Source organism: Pseudonaja textilis, chromosome Z, assembly GCF_049901715.1.
Source record: "Pseudonaja textilis isolate UNSWEBS1 chromosome Z, rPseTex1.2, whole genome shotgun sequence".
NCBI classification, from domain to species: Eukaryota; Metazoa; Chordata; class Lepidosauria; order Squamata; family Elapidae; genus Pseudonaja; species Pseudonaja textilis.
Genome location: NC_142008.1, coordinates 27,524,049 through 27,542,448, shown reverse-complemented (window position 1 = coordinate 27,542,448; position 18,400 = coordinate 27,524,049). Strand labels below are relative to the sequence as shown.

At 34.9% G+C, this 18,400-nt stretch overlaps 1 protein-coding gene across 4 annotated transcripts in view; it reads left to right on the top strand.

Moving 5' to 3' along the window:
• CDK6 (cyclin dependent kinase 6) overlaps window positions 1–17,819 on the top strand; it is a 147,311-nt gene extending 129,492 nt beyond the window's left edge. For 3 of the 4 annotated variants that reach the window (XM_026706274.2, XM_026706273.2, XM_087915348.1), the window contains 3 exons: window positions 8,732–8,782; window positions 12,300–12,435; window positions 14,663–15,382. In XM_026706274.2, coding sequence (XP_026562059.1) covers window positions 8,732–8,782; window positions 12,300–12,435; window positions 14,663–14,809 — 334 coding nt within the window. In that variant the 3' untranslated portion in view covers window positions 14,810–15,382. Of the gene's footprint in view, window positions 1–8,731; window positions 8,783–12,299; window positions 12,436–14,662; window positions 15,383–17,706 lie in introns of those variants that run through there. The other variant, XR_015739914.1, reaches the window with a different exon arrangement.
• The last annotated feature ends 581 nt before the right edge of the window (window positions 17,820–18,400 follow it).

Here is an 18,400-nt window from a genome sequence, read left to right as displayed (position 1 = left end):
GCACATTATAAAGCCATCATTTGAATCCACATCTCTATTAGTTTTCTTTCTTCTCTGCTTGATATCTCAAGTACTATCCAACAGCAACTCTTGTGGTCATAAATTCTTTCACATGGGTCTTTATAAATAGCAAAGGGGAAAACAAACAAACATAAATGTTTTGAATGATCATGGTGACATATTAGAGTGAATATCCAAAATAAGGATATTGGGTCAACCACAACAGAAGGCTAATAACTGCTCATACATCTGTTGTGTGTCCAAGTACAAATCTGTATTATGACATGCGGTATCCATAATTTCAGATATTCTCCAGATGCACATGTGATCATAGATAGTTTTGCCATTTGAACATTCATTGTAACAAATGTATTTCTTTCTTGGAAACTATAACAATGTTCCATAGTTTGAAGAATCCTGCCAAAAGTCAAAGACTAAGAATAGGAAGGATTAGGGGCAGAACTATGTGGATGGTTTTTCCTTTTATGCAATATGGCCAGAATGATTAATGGTTAAGCCAGTCTTGTTCAACTGTTTACCCTGGAGGAATCCTTGAAACAATATTCAGGTCTCAGGGAATCCCTGCATTACAATAGTAAAAAATTCAACCACTTCACAATATAATTCACTTCTAAACTATACAGTCTTTACACAACAACAAAGCCACTGGCTTGCAGTGAATTGCAGCATGGAATGAGATAGTCCTCTACTTACAACCACAATTGAGCCCAAAATTTTTGTTGCTAAGTAAAGCAGTTATTAAGTGAATTTTGCCCCATATTACAATCTTTCTTGTTAAGTGAATAACTATAGTTGATAAGTTAATAATTTGGTTGTTAAGTGAATCTAGCTTTCCCATTGATTTTGCTTGTCAAAAGTTCAGTGAGTGTGATCACATGACCCCGGGACACTGCAACAGTCATAAATATGAAGAAGCTGGTAAGCATCCAAGTTTTGATCACGTGATCAAGGGGATGCGGCAGTGGTCGTAAGTGTAAAATTCACTTTTTGCAGTGACGACGTAACTTTGAAGATGAACTGCTCTAATTCTCACCATTGTAGGCACCAACAATTGTCAGTCTGCAATATTTCAGTTGCAATATCTCAGAGCAAATCTAAGGTTCTGTAGGACTTGTTGAGAAAGGATGAATGAAGCCCTATTATGGACATTTATGGGTATTCTGAGGTTAAACGTCTGAGTATCTATCTATACAATACATATCATGATGCTAATTCTATAAGAGAGGGAACTTTTTTGTAGCCAAGGTTTGCAGGGAGCTGAGCAGTCATGTGGTATGGTCACAAGGAGAGGTATATGGAGCCTGAGGTTGTTTTTCTTTCATTATGAGAAGGGACATTTAAGAGGTGCTCTATTAATAGGGTAATAAGTAACTTCTTTAGAGGTTATCTTTACCTCTAAATATCTTTTCCACTAAACTTTTTAAATTGTCCTGAGAATAGAAGCAGCAGAACATCAATGTGTCATATGTTGGTGTGTAATCAAGGGGACTTCAGAGAGGCTAAAGAAACAGAATGGAGGTCTCCACTTCCTTTTTCAAATGAACAGTTTCTGAGATGCTTAATAGTTCTGGAGATTTTTCTGCTGAGATGCCAAATGGGTAGAATTTTGAAAACTCCAGAAGAGGAAAACTTGTTTCTTCATGGTTCATTTTAGGCAGTAGGCCAAGCATAGCCCATTTAGGAGTGTCTTTGATCTCTTCTGGTACTTAGTTTTCATTACTGTTTTTGTGTAGTGAAAATGTTTGTATTGACTTTAATTCATATATAACTAAACTGGAAACTTTTTTCAGTTTCTGCCCTGCCCACTAGTGGCTAACTCTAAAAACTGCCATAGGAAGTAGTCTTGCCATCTGGGGGGAAAAAAGCTATCAAGCCATTATTTGAAAAAAGAAAAATACATACATTAGGCAAAATGGTTTATAGAGATGGATAAATCAGGAAAGAAATGCAAAACTAAATAACCATTTTACAACTTTTATTTACTTTTTAAATAAAAATCTGGAAACAGTATTGGATGAATGAAATCAGAAAAACAGAGAAACCAAAAGAGTTATCAACAAATTAAAAATTAAACAAATCAACAAATTAAAAATTAAACAAATCAACAAATTATAAAGGAAAAAAACAGACCCAGGAAACTACAGACCAATCAGCCTAACATCAATACCCAGGAAGATACTGGAAAAGATAAGAAAAAAACAGCCAACAACTAGAAACAAGTAAAGTAATAACTAGCAGTCAGCATGGGTTTGTTAAAAACAAATCATGCCAAACCAATCTTATTTCATTCTTTAACATGGTGACTAAATTAGTAGACCAGAAAAATATTGTGAACATAATATACTTAGATTTCAGCAAGGCATTCGACAAAGTAGACCACAACCTACTTTTTGGTAAGCTAGAAAAATGTGGAATAGATAGCGCCACCACCAGATGGATTCGCAACTGGTTGACAAACCATACTCAATGAGTAGTCCTTAATGGGTATAAGTCTACATGGAGGGAAGTAAGCAGAGGGGTGCCACAAAGTTCTGTCTTAGGCTCAGTATCTTCAATATCTTCGTTAACAACTTAGATGAGGGAATAGAAGGGGAACTCACCAAATTTGCAGATGATACTAAGCTGCAGGAATAGCTAACACCCAAGAAGATAGGCTCAACATTCAGATGGATCTTGACAGACTAGAACACTGGGCCATAGTTAACAAAATGAAATTCAATGTAGAGAAAAGTAAACACTTAGGCAAGAAAAACCAAAAGTACCCATATAGACTGAGGCAACTGTGAGAGAGATCTTGGAGTCTTAGTGGACAACCAGCTAAATATGAGCCAGCAGTGTGCAGCAGCAGCCAAAACAGCTAATGCAATCCTAAGTTGCATTAACAGAGGGATACAATCAAGATCAAGTGAGGTACTAATACCACTCTATAAAGCCTTAGTAAGACCACATCTACAGTACTGCATCCAGTTTTGTTCACCACACTATAAAAAAGATATTGAGACTCTAAAAAAAAGTGCAGAGAAGAGCAACCAAGATGATTAGGGGACTGGAGACTAAAACATGAAAAATGGTTACAGGAACTGAGCATGGCTAGTCTAGTGAAAAGAAGGACCAGGGGAGACATGATAGCAGTCTTCGAATACTTGAGGGGCTGCCACAGAGAGGAAGGGGTCAAGCTATTTTCCAAGGCACCCAGAGGCCAGACAGGAATAATGGATGGAAACTGAACAAGGAGAGATTTAACCTGGAAATAAGAAAATTATGACAGTCAGAACAATCAACCAATGGAACAGCTTGCCCTCAGAAGTTGTGAGAACGCCATCACTTGAAACTTTCAAGAAGAGATTGGACTCCCATCTGTCAGAAATGGTGTAGGGTCTCCTGCTTGGGCAGGGGGTTGGACTAGGTGACCTACAAGGATCCTTCCAGCTCTGATTATCTGTTACCTGTTAAATGTATTTACTTTAACTTCTGTTTTTTTCCTGAACAATTAAACTGTTTTATGTTCTGAACCCTCAATATTTATATGAGTTGAGTTTCTACCATTTTAACCAAAGTAAAATTCCATCACTTTCCACATGTCTTTTCCCCCAGTTGATAATACAAAGCTAGCTGTACTTTTTAAGGTGATGATATAATTATTCTTTCTTCAACTCAGGTTGGCCTTTTAAGAAGTCTGTGCATCTTATTGCATTGATGTAATAAGGAATGGCTTTGTAATAAACTATTCTAAAATAGTTAAAATTAAATCCATTTCTGACAGGATCAATATTAAAAGCCATCCTGAGCTTGTAAGAATGTAGAAAGACACACTTGATGCCTTAAAAATCTTCAAGATATTATACATGGCTTTCTCTATGTGTATAATAATTAAAACCTTTAGATATTTGCCAATCTAGGTTTCTAAGAATGTTGAAATGTTCCCTCTGGAATCTCGAATCTGCATGGCCTTGTTCTAATTTTGGCTCAAGTATCACTTTTTCAATTAATCCTTAGATCTATGATCTTTCTAAATAAATTTTCTTTATTCTGGAAAACTAGAAATCAGATTTAACTATGTCAGTATTATTTCTCACATTGTTCTTCTGTTGTTCTTCTTCTAAAACATGAGCGCCAAACTTGCAGCGTCATGTTGCTATCATGTGACATTTCGCTACGTTTTTCCCTTTGAGGAACTAGGGTGGACATGCCCTGCGCATGACACATCCAGCCCTAGGACTGCCAGTTTGACACCCCTGTCTTAACCAAAGTGTGGGGGGAGGTATCAGCAGTTACATCCACAATCCAGCAGCGAGTATTTCATGGAGCTCTTAAGATCAGATGACTTATATAGCCAATACTGGCAGAAATAATCGGGAAACTCTTTACACCAGCAGGTTACCTATTCAGTATTATCTGCCTACATACTATAGAGCTCTTTCTTTGGCCTATTTTACTTCATTTTCCTTCCATATATTGGATGAAAGTGTAACAGTACAAAGGTATTACAATGTTTGCAGAGAAAACCTGCCCTTCTGCCATGGAGAAACCTTGAGATTCCAGCCCACGTCTCTTTCAGTATTCTTTCTGAAGCAACACAGATAGTCCTTTTTAACAGCCATTCATTTGGCAACCATTCAGTTTTGATGGTCCTGAATGAGTGATTTTACAACTGGTTGTCAATGTTGTAGCTGTTCCAGTGGGGTCACACGATTAAATCCAGGCATTTGTCAACTACCTTAAACATACGGCAGTTGTAGCATCCCATGATCATGGCAGGGAAGGTTGCAAGTCACTCCTGTAACTCACTGCCACTCCTTCCATCTTTTCTTTTGAGCCCGGCTATAGAATTCAAGATTTGTGGGGATTTCATATTCTGTAGCGCCCATATGCAGTTATCTCTTCCCCCCCCCCCCGGTACCTCTACCAAGCTGGTCATCATGCTCACACCATGACAGCCACATGGTGGTGTGCCCTCCCACCTTTGTAACAGGCATCAGCACTTGGCAGCACGTACACCATACTGCAACAGCCACCTCTCTAATTGGCCCCGTTCCATAGCACTTACCCACCGCTAGCCTGCTTGCAAACTGCCCAGGAATTGCAACTTCCTGCCAGCTTTCTCATTGACTTTGCTTGTTGGAAGCCAGCAAGTAGTTGCCAGGACATCCTTACTTAATGACTTGTGATTCTGGTTTAACTATGGACTGTTGGGATTGCTATTGCTAGGCAATATAGGCACATAACATACAGGTAGTCTTCGATTTACAACAGTTCATTGAGTGACTGTTCGAAGTTACAGCGGCACTGAAAAATGATCATTTTTCACACTTAGGACCATTGTTGCATCCCCATAATCACATGCTCAAAATTCAGACACTTTGTCAACTGGCTCATATATTTATGACAGTCACAATGTCTCAGGGTCATGTGATCACCTTTTGTAACCTTCTGACAAGCAAAATCAACGGGAAGTCAGATTCATTTTACAACCTGTTACTAACTTAACAACTGCAGTGATTCATTTAACAACAATGGCAAGAAACATCGTAAAATGGGGAAAACTCACATAACAAATGTCTCAGCAACATAAATTTTGGGCTCAATTGTGGTTGTAAGTTGAGGAGTACCTGTAGTGTTTTACAATTGCATTGTTAAGCAGTGAAAATTCTGGCCCAATTACTGTTGGTAAATGAATTCTACTTGTATGCATCCTATTCTTATAAGTTTATTTGTTAAAAACCTATGAATGATTTTATTTACTTTTTATTGTTATGACTATAACCATAACAACTTTAAAAGAAATGCATAATATTTTCAGCTGCCATTTATTTACACAAGAAAACTTTGTCCTACTTTTTGGATTATATAAATATACAGTATTTTCTTAATATTGTTTTTTTTTTTATCTCTTTATGTTACATTGACACCAAGAAAGTATCTATTTGTGTGTGCCTGCGTGTATTAAATGTATTGCCACAAAATGATACAGAGTGACACATTTAGTAGTTCTGCAATTTGAAATTAAAATAGGCTTTCCTGTCTTGTCTATTCCTGGTAAGGTTAGCATTTGTAAATAAAGTCTATTTTCTTACCATTCACATTGAAATTAATTGCTGAGATCAGTATTTTCTTATCACTTTAATGGCACATCTTTACTGCTTGTCATTAGTAATAAAAATTGGTCAAAGTGATCCTATTGGTCAGTATTAATTCTTAATTACAAAGGTAGAAAACAGAAATGACAAAAGACAACTGCTTGCATCATTCTATTATTTCTCCCTTTAAAAAAAGAGAGATTAGATTTTGACCAAATTTCAACTCAATTTATTTTTAGTTTAGTTTTTTTTTCTCCCTTGTTTTTATTTTGATCTTTATTATTTTTTTAAGTCCTGCCTGGTGCTTGGCAGTTCAGTAGAGACCACATGTTTTGCTTACAGAAAGTTTCAGGTTCACTCCTTTATGCTATACCTTGTTTATAGGATAGAAAGGAAGGGGAGGGAAGAATAGAAGCTGGAAGGGACCTTGGAGGTCTTCTAGTCCATCCCCTGTTCAAGCAGGGGACCCTATACCATTTCAGACAACCTGTCTAGTCTCTTCTTGAAAACCTCCAGTGATGAAACACCCACAAATTATGACGGCAAGCTGTTCCAGGGTTAATTTTCTCACTATTAGGACATTTCTCCTTAATTCCAGGTTGCTCCTTTCCTTGATTAGTTTCCATCCATTGTTTCCTTCTAAGACTTTGCAGAGCTATAGTATACCTGATCTCTCTCTCTCTCTCTCTCTCTCTCTCTCTCTCTCTCTCTCTCTCTCTCTCTCTCTCTCTCTCTCTCTCTCTCTGTGTGTGTGTGTGTGTGTGTGTGTCTGTGTGCGCCTGTATGGTGTGTCTGTGTATGATGTGTACTGTCTACATATGTGGAGTTGGACTAGAAGACCTCCAAAGTCCCTTCCAGATTCTATTCTATTCTATATATATATATATATATATACCCCCACCCACCCCCTAGATAGATAGATAGATAGATAGATAGATAGATAGATAGATCGATCTTTGGTTATTCGGGTTTTCTCCCGCGTAGAATTGGAAATGTCTAGGCGACGTTTTGATGAAATCTCATTCATCATCTTCAGGCTTGTGTCTCAGCTGAAGACACAAGCCTGAAGATGATGAATGAGATTTCATCAAAACGTCGCCTAGACATTTCCAATTCTACGCGGGAGAAAACCCGAATAACCAAAGATCCACATACCAATACCCGCAAAACCTCAGAATATATATGTATGTATGTATGTATGTATATGGTATTCAGCTTTGTCTGGGTATTTTCCCATGTCATTGTAGTTGTGCTTTTAAAGTTGTAGCAATGTTTCGGCAGAATCTCATCTGCCATCATCAGGCTTGACGAACACAATACAGAAGCCTGATGATGGCAGATGAGATTCTGCAGAAATGTTGCTACAACTTTAAAAGCACAACTACAATGACGTGGGAAAATACCCTCCCACCTTTTTCTAAATGGGGTGGGATGGTGATGGAATAAACCTACTTATTTGACCTTGCTGCTTAGCAGCATGCTTCTTCAATACTCTGGCAAGTGAGAACTGTTATTTCTCAGTAAAAAAAGTTACTTTTATAAACTTTTGAATTACACATTTTTATAGAGAAGTGTTTTCTTAGCCTTTGGATTTTGAGTTGTTCTATATATCCCAAACTATAATTATATAGGTTCTGGGCATTCTTTGAAAGAAATAAAAACAAAGTTCCAGAGCTATATATCACAAGCAAATGTTTAATCAAGGTATCTAAGTAAGCTGGTGATGTTTTATTTTTCCCAAATGTCTTCTCATACAGAGTTTTGGAACTCTTATGGCACATTGCTACCCAGCATTTGACTTTGGAGGTTAAATTTCTTTTGGTTTCCATATCTGCCTTTTGGACCAGAGTTTGAGGCTGCCGTATTGGCAGTTCTAGAGTTGCTCTCATGGCTCTGCAGAGTTGTTTGGATTAGAAATGTTTCTTTGCTAAACATGAATTTCCCTTTCCGATGTAACATATTTGCTAGATTTTGTCATGCTGTGAGGTGGTTTCCAGTGAGTTAATCTGTTGAAAATGCTTTGTTATTCATGACTGGCTCAGGATTAATAATTCTTCAAGAACTGGTATGAGTCTTGCAAATTTGCCAATTTAATAAAAGAGCTTTCTTAACTGCAGAATTTAGGGAGTTTTCTCAAATTAACCCCGAGTTTTGTGCCTATGGTTTCAGTAACCAATATCCATCAATTACAGAAAAATACAAGGATGGTTTATGTATACTAATATCAAATTATCAATGTCTGCAATTAGCATCTCATATTCACCCAAAGTATTTGTATTGTCACAGAGAAATACATAAAGCAGATAACTTTTCTTTTTTTAAAAAAACTTCATAACATTTTCTTTAGTGGGATTATAATAAACAAGAATATATTTTTTTTTGCATCGGTGAATCTATTAATTTTCACCAGGTAGTAGAAGTTGACTGAGAAGCAGCTGTCTAAAAGTTCAGTACTGAACTCTGGGAGCAGGGTGCATTGGATGAGGTTCAAAATGTGTGCTTTGGGGCAGTGAGAAATTGAAGAAACTAAAGTAATTAGTATTGGGAAAACATGGGAAAAAGTTAGATGGATGATCTTAAAATATATTTTAATTACTGTATTGAAAATGTGTGTTCTTTCTCTTTTGTTTTAGGCCGCTTTTCCGTGGAAATTCTGATGTTGATCAGCTAGGAAAAATCTTTGAGTAAGTACTAACTTCTTGCATTTTTTGTCAAGGTCATTTGTTTTGTTTAATAAGAATACAGTATTTACTTATTTTGTTACACAAGAATCCAGATTACTGCTTCTAAACTGACTTACAATGTAGGTATTCCAAGATTATTGGATCTGGAATAAAATGTATGTAAGTCCTACTGATAGCAGTGAAATATGATTAGACAAAAATAATTTCCATTGTTTTCAATGGGAACTGCATACAATTAACTTAGCCAACCCAGTGTATGCTTCAGTGGAGAAAATTAGATCTTCCTTTCTCAACCTTTCTTCAGCAAGACTTTGTATTAAAGTCTGAGTATATGTTTAGGCCACTAAACATTTCTGCTTTGTTTAACTTTTTAATAAGTTTTAATTTTTAAAGTATTGCCAGTATTGTTGAAGTGATGAATCCTATAAATATTAAAAGTCATGCTTATTCTTAGAGATCCTTCATAATTTCAAAAATGTCAAATACAAAAATCAAATACAAATCAATTCTATACTGCATTCAGATTTTCATCCGTGTATATGAAGCAGTGCTGTGAATGAGGTAGTATATTCAATTAAGTATTCTGGTTTCTGGTCAAGTAAACCATATGAATGCAGAGGTTCACTTTTATGTATGGATTCCCTTATAGGATTAGATGAGGTGGCATTTGGGAAACAGTTAGGCACAGGAAGGGTTTTGTAGCTCTGTGTTGTTGTTGTTTTTCTGTGGGAAACAGGTCCAAATGGGTCTTTGAGTGTTTAAAGTTTTTGATCTCTGGGCTAGTGCTAAAAAGGCACTAAGCTAAAAAGCAGACCATTGAGTTCTCTTTAGCCATGAGAGCTAGCTGGGAGATTCTGGGCCAGTCACTTTCTCGCAACCCAAACTACCTCACTGGATTGTTGTTGTGGGAAAAACAGAAATAGGAAGTTGCCTTGGATATTTTTGCTGCCTTTTTGTACAAATAATAAAGATGGTGTGTATATATGTGTGCAAATGTGTGTGTGCGCACGCACGTACACTCACCCCTATCTATTTTCTAGATATTTTTATTTTGAATTAAATGTTTTCAATTGTTGGTTCTGGTTTACATTTCCTGTACTTTACATCATGCTATGTGAATCATCAATATGGTTAATTTGTCATGCAATGAATAGTTTTTCCTGTGCAACTTTTTAAAAAATCAGGTTCAAATGGTTTCCCTTTTCAGAATCTGGCAGTTATGCTGTAGTTCATTTATGTCTAGCTTTAATGCATTTACTCTATTTTTATAGTACAAGAAGTATGGCAGTCTTGCTGATTTGTTTTGTTTTTTTGTTAATAAGATGACACATTATGGTATTTCTGGTCAGTAAATGTCAAGGACAAGAATAGTAGGAGTAAAATACCCTGTTTTGTGTGTTTATACTTGATGCAATTACCTTCATAGAAAAGAATTTATTTATTCATTTATTAATCAGGAAAAGCAAATGCAAATTTGAGTATTTCTTATTATACAGATTATACAGGAAAAAACTCCAATGGTTCTAGCATTCTAAACTAATAGTGATTTTTCTTACTGTACAAATGTTTCCCTATACTTTTTTTAAAATGAAAATGCTACGTATATTTTAAGATGGAATTCATCACATTTTCTACATATTGGAATATGCTAATCAAAGGAATATTATAGTACATGAAGTTACGTAACCAGTATATAATGCAGAAAGGAAATGGACCTTTTTATTTTTACATTTGATATAATATAAAGTTTATCGCCATTTTCATTATTTATATCCAAATATTCTTATGTAGGTCGGCATTTCCAGATATTTAGATTGCAACTTCCTTCACGCCAATCACTGGAAGTGATGGGAGTTGTAATCCAGTCCAACTGGAGAGTGCCAAATTGATATATAATTCAGATTCAAATCCATCTATTTAATTTCTCTTGGATGATTTATAGAAGCAAAGTACTGTATTCCAAGGACATCATGCAATAAAAATGAACTTTCTTGGATCTAAGGATATTCAATATATATAAATTATAAACACACTGTGTAAAAATCTAATAGCAGTACACCTACCTCTGCTGTGCTCTACACTGTAGTCGTTCGAGCTTAAAATCTAAACTTTTATAAGTGAAATTTTGTAAAGTATTTAATCTTAGATTTATTTCATTGACATAATTTCTATCAATAAAGCTAGTTATAAAAATGAAAGTAAACAGAAATGCTAATTTATCTCCAGAGAGTTTTCTAGAGAAAATTATGTGGTACAAAGAAATTTTAGTTTTACAACTACTTATATAACAGGTCCAAATAACTCCTGCTTATCCTGCAGTCTGCCTTCAGTACTGGCAAGGATCAGTGAAACCTCATGTGGCTCTTTGGTAGTCAAGATTGGCACATTGTCTACCGAAGGACGAATATTCCACTGATGGTGTGTCTTCACAATGTCATTAGTACATCTCACAGCCAAAAAAGAAAAAAAGAAATTATTAAAACCTGAGGGACGCTGCACCCTTGTGGTGCATAAGTGTTTAATTCCAAATCATCAGATGTAACTTGTGTCTTGCATTATACTAACTGCCATTATAAAGTCTATGTATTGCATTTGAGGAGAAGTAAAATGAGAGCTAAATAGGCAACTTTCCATCTGTTAGATGCCATGTTTCTTTTTCATTTTTTCAGAGTCTTTTATAAAGTTTTTGAGTTCTTTAAATTCTCCATTACAACTTCAAGTGAATTTTAATTGTATGAATGACCACATATGTTTCACTTTATTTTTTTCCACTATTTGGAAATCAGCATTTCCCTGTTTATATTTTAAGGTGCACTGTATACTGAATTGTGTTTAATATTAATGGTGTTAACCACACTAATGTTTCTGTGCAGTTATGAGAAACTACATTTGCTCCCGCTCCAAATCTTCAAATAAAATTTTCTAATAAAAAGTGTAACATAAAGAATAATTGAACATTCTGGGGAAGCATATAGGTAATATGGACATGAGACAGATATTTCTTCCTAAACTATTTAAAGGGCATCAGCTCAACTCCGAACCTTCTATACTATGAGATCATCTTTTGAGAATGTACTAACTCAGCGTTAACATTAGAGTTTGAGAGACATTTAAGACAAGACTCTTTTATTGGTAACTCCAGTCCCACAGAACATATTTCCAAAATATGTGATGGTGACACCATTTGTGATATTTTTAAAAATACTCTAAAACAATGATCCCCAAGCTTTCTGATTCCACCAACCAGCAGCAGTGGCAACAGAGGGTGGTTGGGATGTTTTTGTACACGTGTGCACGTCACGCAAATGGAGCTTCCTGCATTAAATTCCCCCATTTCATTATTTTATCTGTCATTTTAAAAGAAAGCAATTAATGTAAGGTGCCTCTACAATTTTGTATTGAAAGCTCTTAAATAAAACAATGAAAATTCACAATTGAGAACCATCATCAGTTACTGAAACAAACATGGTGAAAATGATTTACCTGGAATAATTGCTTGTTTTTATCTTCTATACAGAGTAGTTGGTCTTCCTGAAGAAGAAGATTGGCCTATTGATGTTGCCCTCCCAAGGAATGCTTTTGCTTCTCAATCCCCACAGCCCATTGAACTTCTTGTAACAGATATTGATGAACTGGGCAAAGATTTGCTGCTTGTAAGTATCTGTCATAGTAAATTTTTTAAAATAAGCAGCTTAATACGGAACAAAAAAAGTCAGGAATATATATAACTGTCGCTCGGCTGAGAAAAAATATGGAAGAGTCTTCTACAGCATCAAATAAAAACCAAAAGAGCTTGAGAGATATCAAAAAATATCCTCAAATATAAACTTTGGGATGAGATAAGAATCTCAAATCTAAAACCACAACTTCATCTTCACTACACAGAATAAACCAAGAACACCCAGAAATCACAAAATACTTTAAGGGAGACTCTGAAAAAATTACTTATTTGTTTGTTTTATTATTAAACTTTTTATTATTAAACCCTGTGTTGCCAAAGGCAACTTTAGGCTGTGTTATCCCAAAGGAGTGGATCTTTGGGTATAGAAAGGGTATAGATAACTGCATTCATCTACTAGAACATCCTGTGGACTTTTTCTTCCCTCTCAGAAACAGCCTGTAGTATTAGGGTTTGGAGAATGTGAGATAGAATAAAAGATGGTGTTGAAAAGATCAGATTAGGGTGTCCTTTGAGCCTTTCTTGAATTAATAGGCTTAGTTATATAAAAAAAATCATATCAATAACTGAATGTCCTCTCTTTGCATTCTTAAATAATTTCATTATGATTAACTAAAACAGGCCCCTGCAGTACCATATTAATGCCATAACTTGGACTGCTGTTGGTTTCTGTTAATATAAATGAAGGAATACTTTTATGATGTCTAGTTTTCCTGAAATATTTTAAAAGAGGATATGCTCCATTTGAAAAAATTTAACAGTACTTAGATACTTTATTAGTGGCATCATGATTTTACCTCTGTAATTCATTCAACAAGTGTTGCAGCAAAATGGTTTTCTTTTTCACAGATCAAATTATACACATTAACAAAAAAAATCTGAGGTAGAATAATTACAATACTTATAATGAGATCATATCAATCAACATAAACTATCAAATTGTGCATTCAGAATTTGTTGTAATTTAATAACCTGGGTAATAACTGTACAGCATGAACAGTGCATGAAACAGCATGAAACTAAATATTACTCTTACAGTATATACATAATCATCTAAGAAACTGGTGAGCAAATGAATTTATATCCCATACAATTGCAGAATATATATCTTTTTTTTTGGTAGTATAATAACAGCTAATACTTCAGAACTGATGTGATCTTGTTGGGGATTTTTCTTAGTACATTTATTAATAGCGTTAATGATAAAGTATAGTCATCTTTAAGCTGAATTTGACTCCTAGTGAGTCTCTACTTTTCCTGATAAGATATAGGCCAATGATGGCTAACCTTTTCGGCCCAAAGAGTGTGTGTGTATGCGCATCCCCAAAATGCCCTGCACATGCGCTTCACACTGTGCGTGCCTGCATGACCCCCGCATATGCACCCCTCACCCCGTGATGCACGGCAGAGACCCAAAGACCAGGTGGCTGGGAGAGGCGTGCACACATGCACAGCAGAGCTGAACTGGGGCAATGGCTCACGTGCCCTAGGTTCGCCATCACAGGTATAGGCAATCTTTGACTTGCTATCACAATTGGGAGTGAAATTTTCATTACTAAACAATGATTGTTAAATGAGTTGTGCTTAATTTTGTGATTTTATTGCTCCTGTCATTAAGGGAATCTGGCTTTCCCTACTGACTTTGTCAGAAGTCCCCAGGAAAGATAAAAAATGACAATCATATGAAACCCAAGACACTTCAACTGTTGTAAATATATGCCAGTTGCCAATGGCCTGGATTTTGTCATGTGATGGTTTTAAGTGTGTGGACTGATGGTCACTGTTCTCAGTACCATTGCAACTTCAAACAGCCATTAAATAAATGATTGTAAATTGAGAACTACGTGTATTCAGTTTATTGATTTTTCTCACTATTTATTGATTTTTCCAATCTAATCTAAGATTTTTTGGTTTTCTGTTGGTAATACTCTTTCAAGTATTACCTAGACTTGATTCTGCATATTTTTTTCCCCAATAAGAATAATTACGTGCTTACATGCTTACATTCATAATTACATGAATAATTAAAAGCAGTGCCGATGACGATATAGACAAAAGCTTTGACTATATCTTAAAAAAAATCACTATCTAATAAATCTTTGCCTTTTCTTGTTAAGTCACTGGGTCAGCAGTAGAAAAAGTGAGTTGCTGAATCCTTCAGAATGTTGCCTGCTACTAATTGTTTTCTCTATCTTATACAGAAATGTCTGACATTCAATCCTATGAAGAGAATATCAGCTTATGATGCCTTAACCCATCCTTACTTTCATGACTTGGAGAAATGCAAAGAGAATACAGATTCTGATGTGTCTTCCAGTCAAAACTCCACAGAGATGAATTCACTGTAAGGCTTTATCAGGCTAACCTAAGGAAGAACAAACTAGCTTGATAAGATCACTGTTAAAGGTAAAAAGCATCATTGTATGTCTGAAAACGTTCTTGAAGACTTCATGTAATTATGTAGTTCTTCAAAATGATGCTCTGCCTCCCCAAGGGAAAAAAACATAGTTAGGCATGTCAATACAATGCAAAATACAAAAACTTTATAGCTTGGTATTAGTCTGTCTGGAAATCTTCAGGATGAAGAAGCTGTTGATCAGTTTTGCTGCCTTTTTCTTCTAGCATTGAACGATGCCACCATGGATTAGAAGAATTCAGAGTCTCTGCCAAAATATGACTTGATTTCTGTTTCTGGGTGCTGAAGTTTGATGTGCCTCTCTCCTCTGGGAGTTATGGTGGTAGTTTGTTTAGCTGTTTATTTTCTTGATCTTGAATTCAGAAATATTGTTGAAGTAATATTTAAAAGGGTGACATTGAACTATTGACTCTCTCTACCCTAAAGTTAAGAGAAAAATGTAAACAAATACATTGGCTATTATAATCCATAGGTTCCTTCCCTAATAAGAGATGGAAAATGATAACTTTTGTTGTGTCTGTGACTTAATCTTCAAATATTAATAATATACATATGGTAAAGGGAACAGGTGATTTTAAAGAAATTAATTCGTAGCGATCATTCCTATCACCTACTCAATTTATGTCAATTGCACAACATTTCATCTATGAAATGTTGCACAACATTCTTTTCTGATACTACACTTCTATGACTTGGGAAATTATGAATTACAGATATATCATTTTCAGAGTCAAGGATGAAATAAGAACAAAAATAAGTGTTCCTATATACTTGTGTGTATATATGAGCACTTAATTTTACTTACCCACACATGCACATATGTATACATAAACTAAAATGGCAACCTGAAAATATCTCCAAAATAAGCCCTGTTAGATTTAGTGAGGCACAACTGTGTATAGAATCTTTAATAAATTACAAACTATTCCCACTTATTTGGGACTGAACTCCCATTGAATCCTTTGTGAATTTCTGCACAGCACATACAAAAGAAAAAAGAAAAGAAAAAAATCTGCAGTCCTGTGCATTTCTCTCTTGAGGGTAAATTATTTTGAACAAAATGTGCTTTTATTCAACTGCAGATATATTTAAAGTTGGTCCTTTGAAATCTCTGGGACAACAGATTAAAATCCACAGGGATTATAATGGAAGTAATGTACTGAAGAACTGTATGGTGGTGTAAACATGGATCCAGTTTACGGAGACTTAATTCTGAATAAACATGCATTGGAGTGGTATGCATTGAGAAACCAGGTGCTTGTAGCTGACATTCAAGCCTGTATGTCATGATTGCAATTAACTCAGACATCAAACCATATAACCGTCACATTTGCTTCGAATTTCTTCTAATCTGACATTTAATATAATTCAATAGACTTTATTTTTCTATATGAAAATATCAGTAAACCATACTGCTCTGCCCTGCTTTGCCTTTCACATTTGCTTTATTTGTAAGTCAACTTTAATGAGTAAGTCACACATGCCAATATAAATATTTTAAATCTCGCATTATATGTCTGTATGTTTTTAGAGTTTTTGTAAAAAAAAAATAGAATTTTAAAAAGAAAATTTATTTTTGTAGTATGATTTGATAAAATATTCTTAATCCACGCCTCACTTGGTTGCCTCTAATATAGCTCCAGGGCAACATTAATGGTTGGAACAAATCAGAAGATACAGGTGCTACTGAAACTAGTCAATGGATTGTCTTCTTATCTGTTATAATTGTTGCTCTGCTATCTAATAATCCTTTCCGGTTTACTAAGTTGTATCAACTATTTCTTCATACTTTGAATATTAATTTCTGGAATAAGTTACCAATATTTTCATGTATAATACTCATACATTTTATTTGTAGCCTATATAAGGGATGAAAAAGTGCATGAATCCAAAAATTCAGCATTGCATTTGGTTTATTTTCCTAGGTGGTGTATCTCAATAATTTTTTCTCAGTGGAACATAAGTACACTACAATTGTCCAAAGTACTAAACAAAATATCTTGCTATAGAAGTTTGCAAACCTATTTCAAATTATTTTCCAGAAACTGAAACTCTGCTATGCTGACATTTTGCATTTATCTTGAACTTCTATAGAGTAACACAATGACAATTATTGGTTTTTAGTTACTACTATTGCAATCCAGAATGAATTTAAGAGAATTTAGTATTTTATGGGAATATAAATGAAATTATTTCAGATTAAGCAACAGCAGATATGTCATACTTCACAAATATGAGCAATTAAAGTAGCCTATTATATTTCCAATTTTTACATTGTGGAGATGCAGTGACCAAAACAAATACTGAGGAACAACTTGTTAAAAGGCAGAGCTCTGAAAAAAAAAGCCAATATTGTATTCCTGATATTTAGTTAGGAAGGACAAACCTACCTTTAACCTTGGATAGCTGGTTTAATTCAAATAGTAGATAAATTAATAGTTGAATATGGTTAAATGTAGTATCCTATGTTCTTTAAATACGGTTTCTACTCTTCCTGATGAATCCTAGTTATTACATCTATATCATATAGTTCTAAGCTGAATGTCTAATTGCTTCTCTTAGTTTCAAGATACTATCTTTACAAATATAAGAACGTTTGTTCTGCAATTCATGCTGCCAACTATGTGCAATAGAAATTATTCAACTTTATGTATATCTGTTCATTTAGATTTGGCATAGATTTAGCTCAGGGAATATCTGCAGAAGAATCTCTCCTGCCACCAGTTCAGTTCCTTGGCTCTGACCCAAAGGACTTGCCCTAAATCTCAACTGGGCTTGCAGTTTCCAGCAGAGTTTTTCACTTTCTCATTTCTGACCATAATTTCTTAGGATGTGACAGAAGATCCTGTGAGGAGTTTTGAGATGGAAGTGATTCAAAACCTTGCTGCAATTTGAAGGCCATCATTTACAATATAGCTCTTTGGGCTAAAGAGCAATAGATCGGATGCTGAGCAACAGTATTCTGGCAAAATTTTCTTGCAGCATAATAGGAGTCTTTCATGTGTGTATTGTAACCTGCACCAGCTATACTGTTCATTAATGTACCATAAAATGTTTGTTTTGTTTATGGGAATTGTTTCAGTTAGCTAGTCTCATTTTTAACAGGAATGTGGGGACATTAAATGTACCACTGTATTTAACATTATTCTTCTTTCCTGGTCTGAATATATGCTTACATAGCAATTCAAAGTTTGCAGTCTAAAATAACATGTATTGAGTTCTAGTATCTTATTGCAAGGTATTAAATTGAAGTTTATCTTTAGTATCTTCTATTTTAACCTCTTGGACAGCAGTATATCTCAAGCTGGTTTTGCTTGCTGTCAGCTGTTTTCACGACTATTCCTCTTGCTAAAAGTTATATCATGTATGTATTTTGTTACTTGTTTATATAAAATATGCATATATTATTCACTTTTTATATTGTTCATATTTCTTGGCTGCTAGAAATTACAATTACTTTAAAATGTAGGATAATTCAGAAAGATACAACCTCAGATATCTTTTCAGTTAACAATATCTTCTT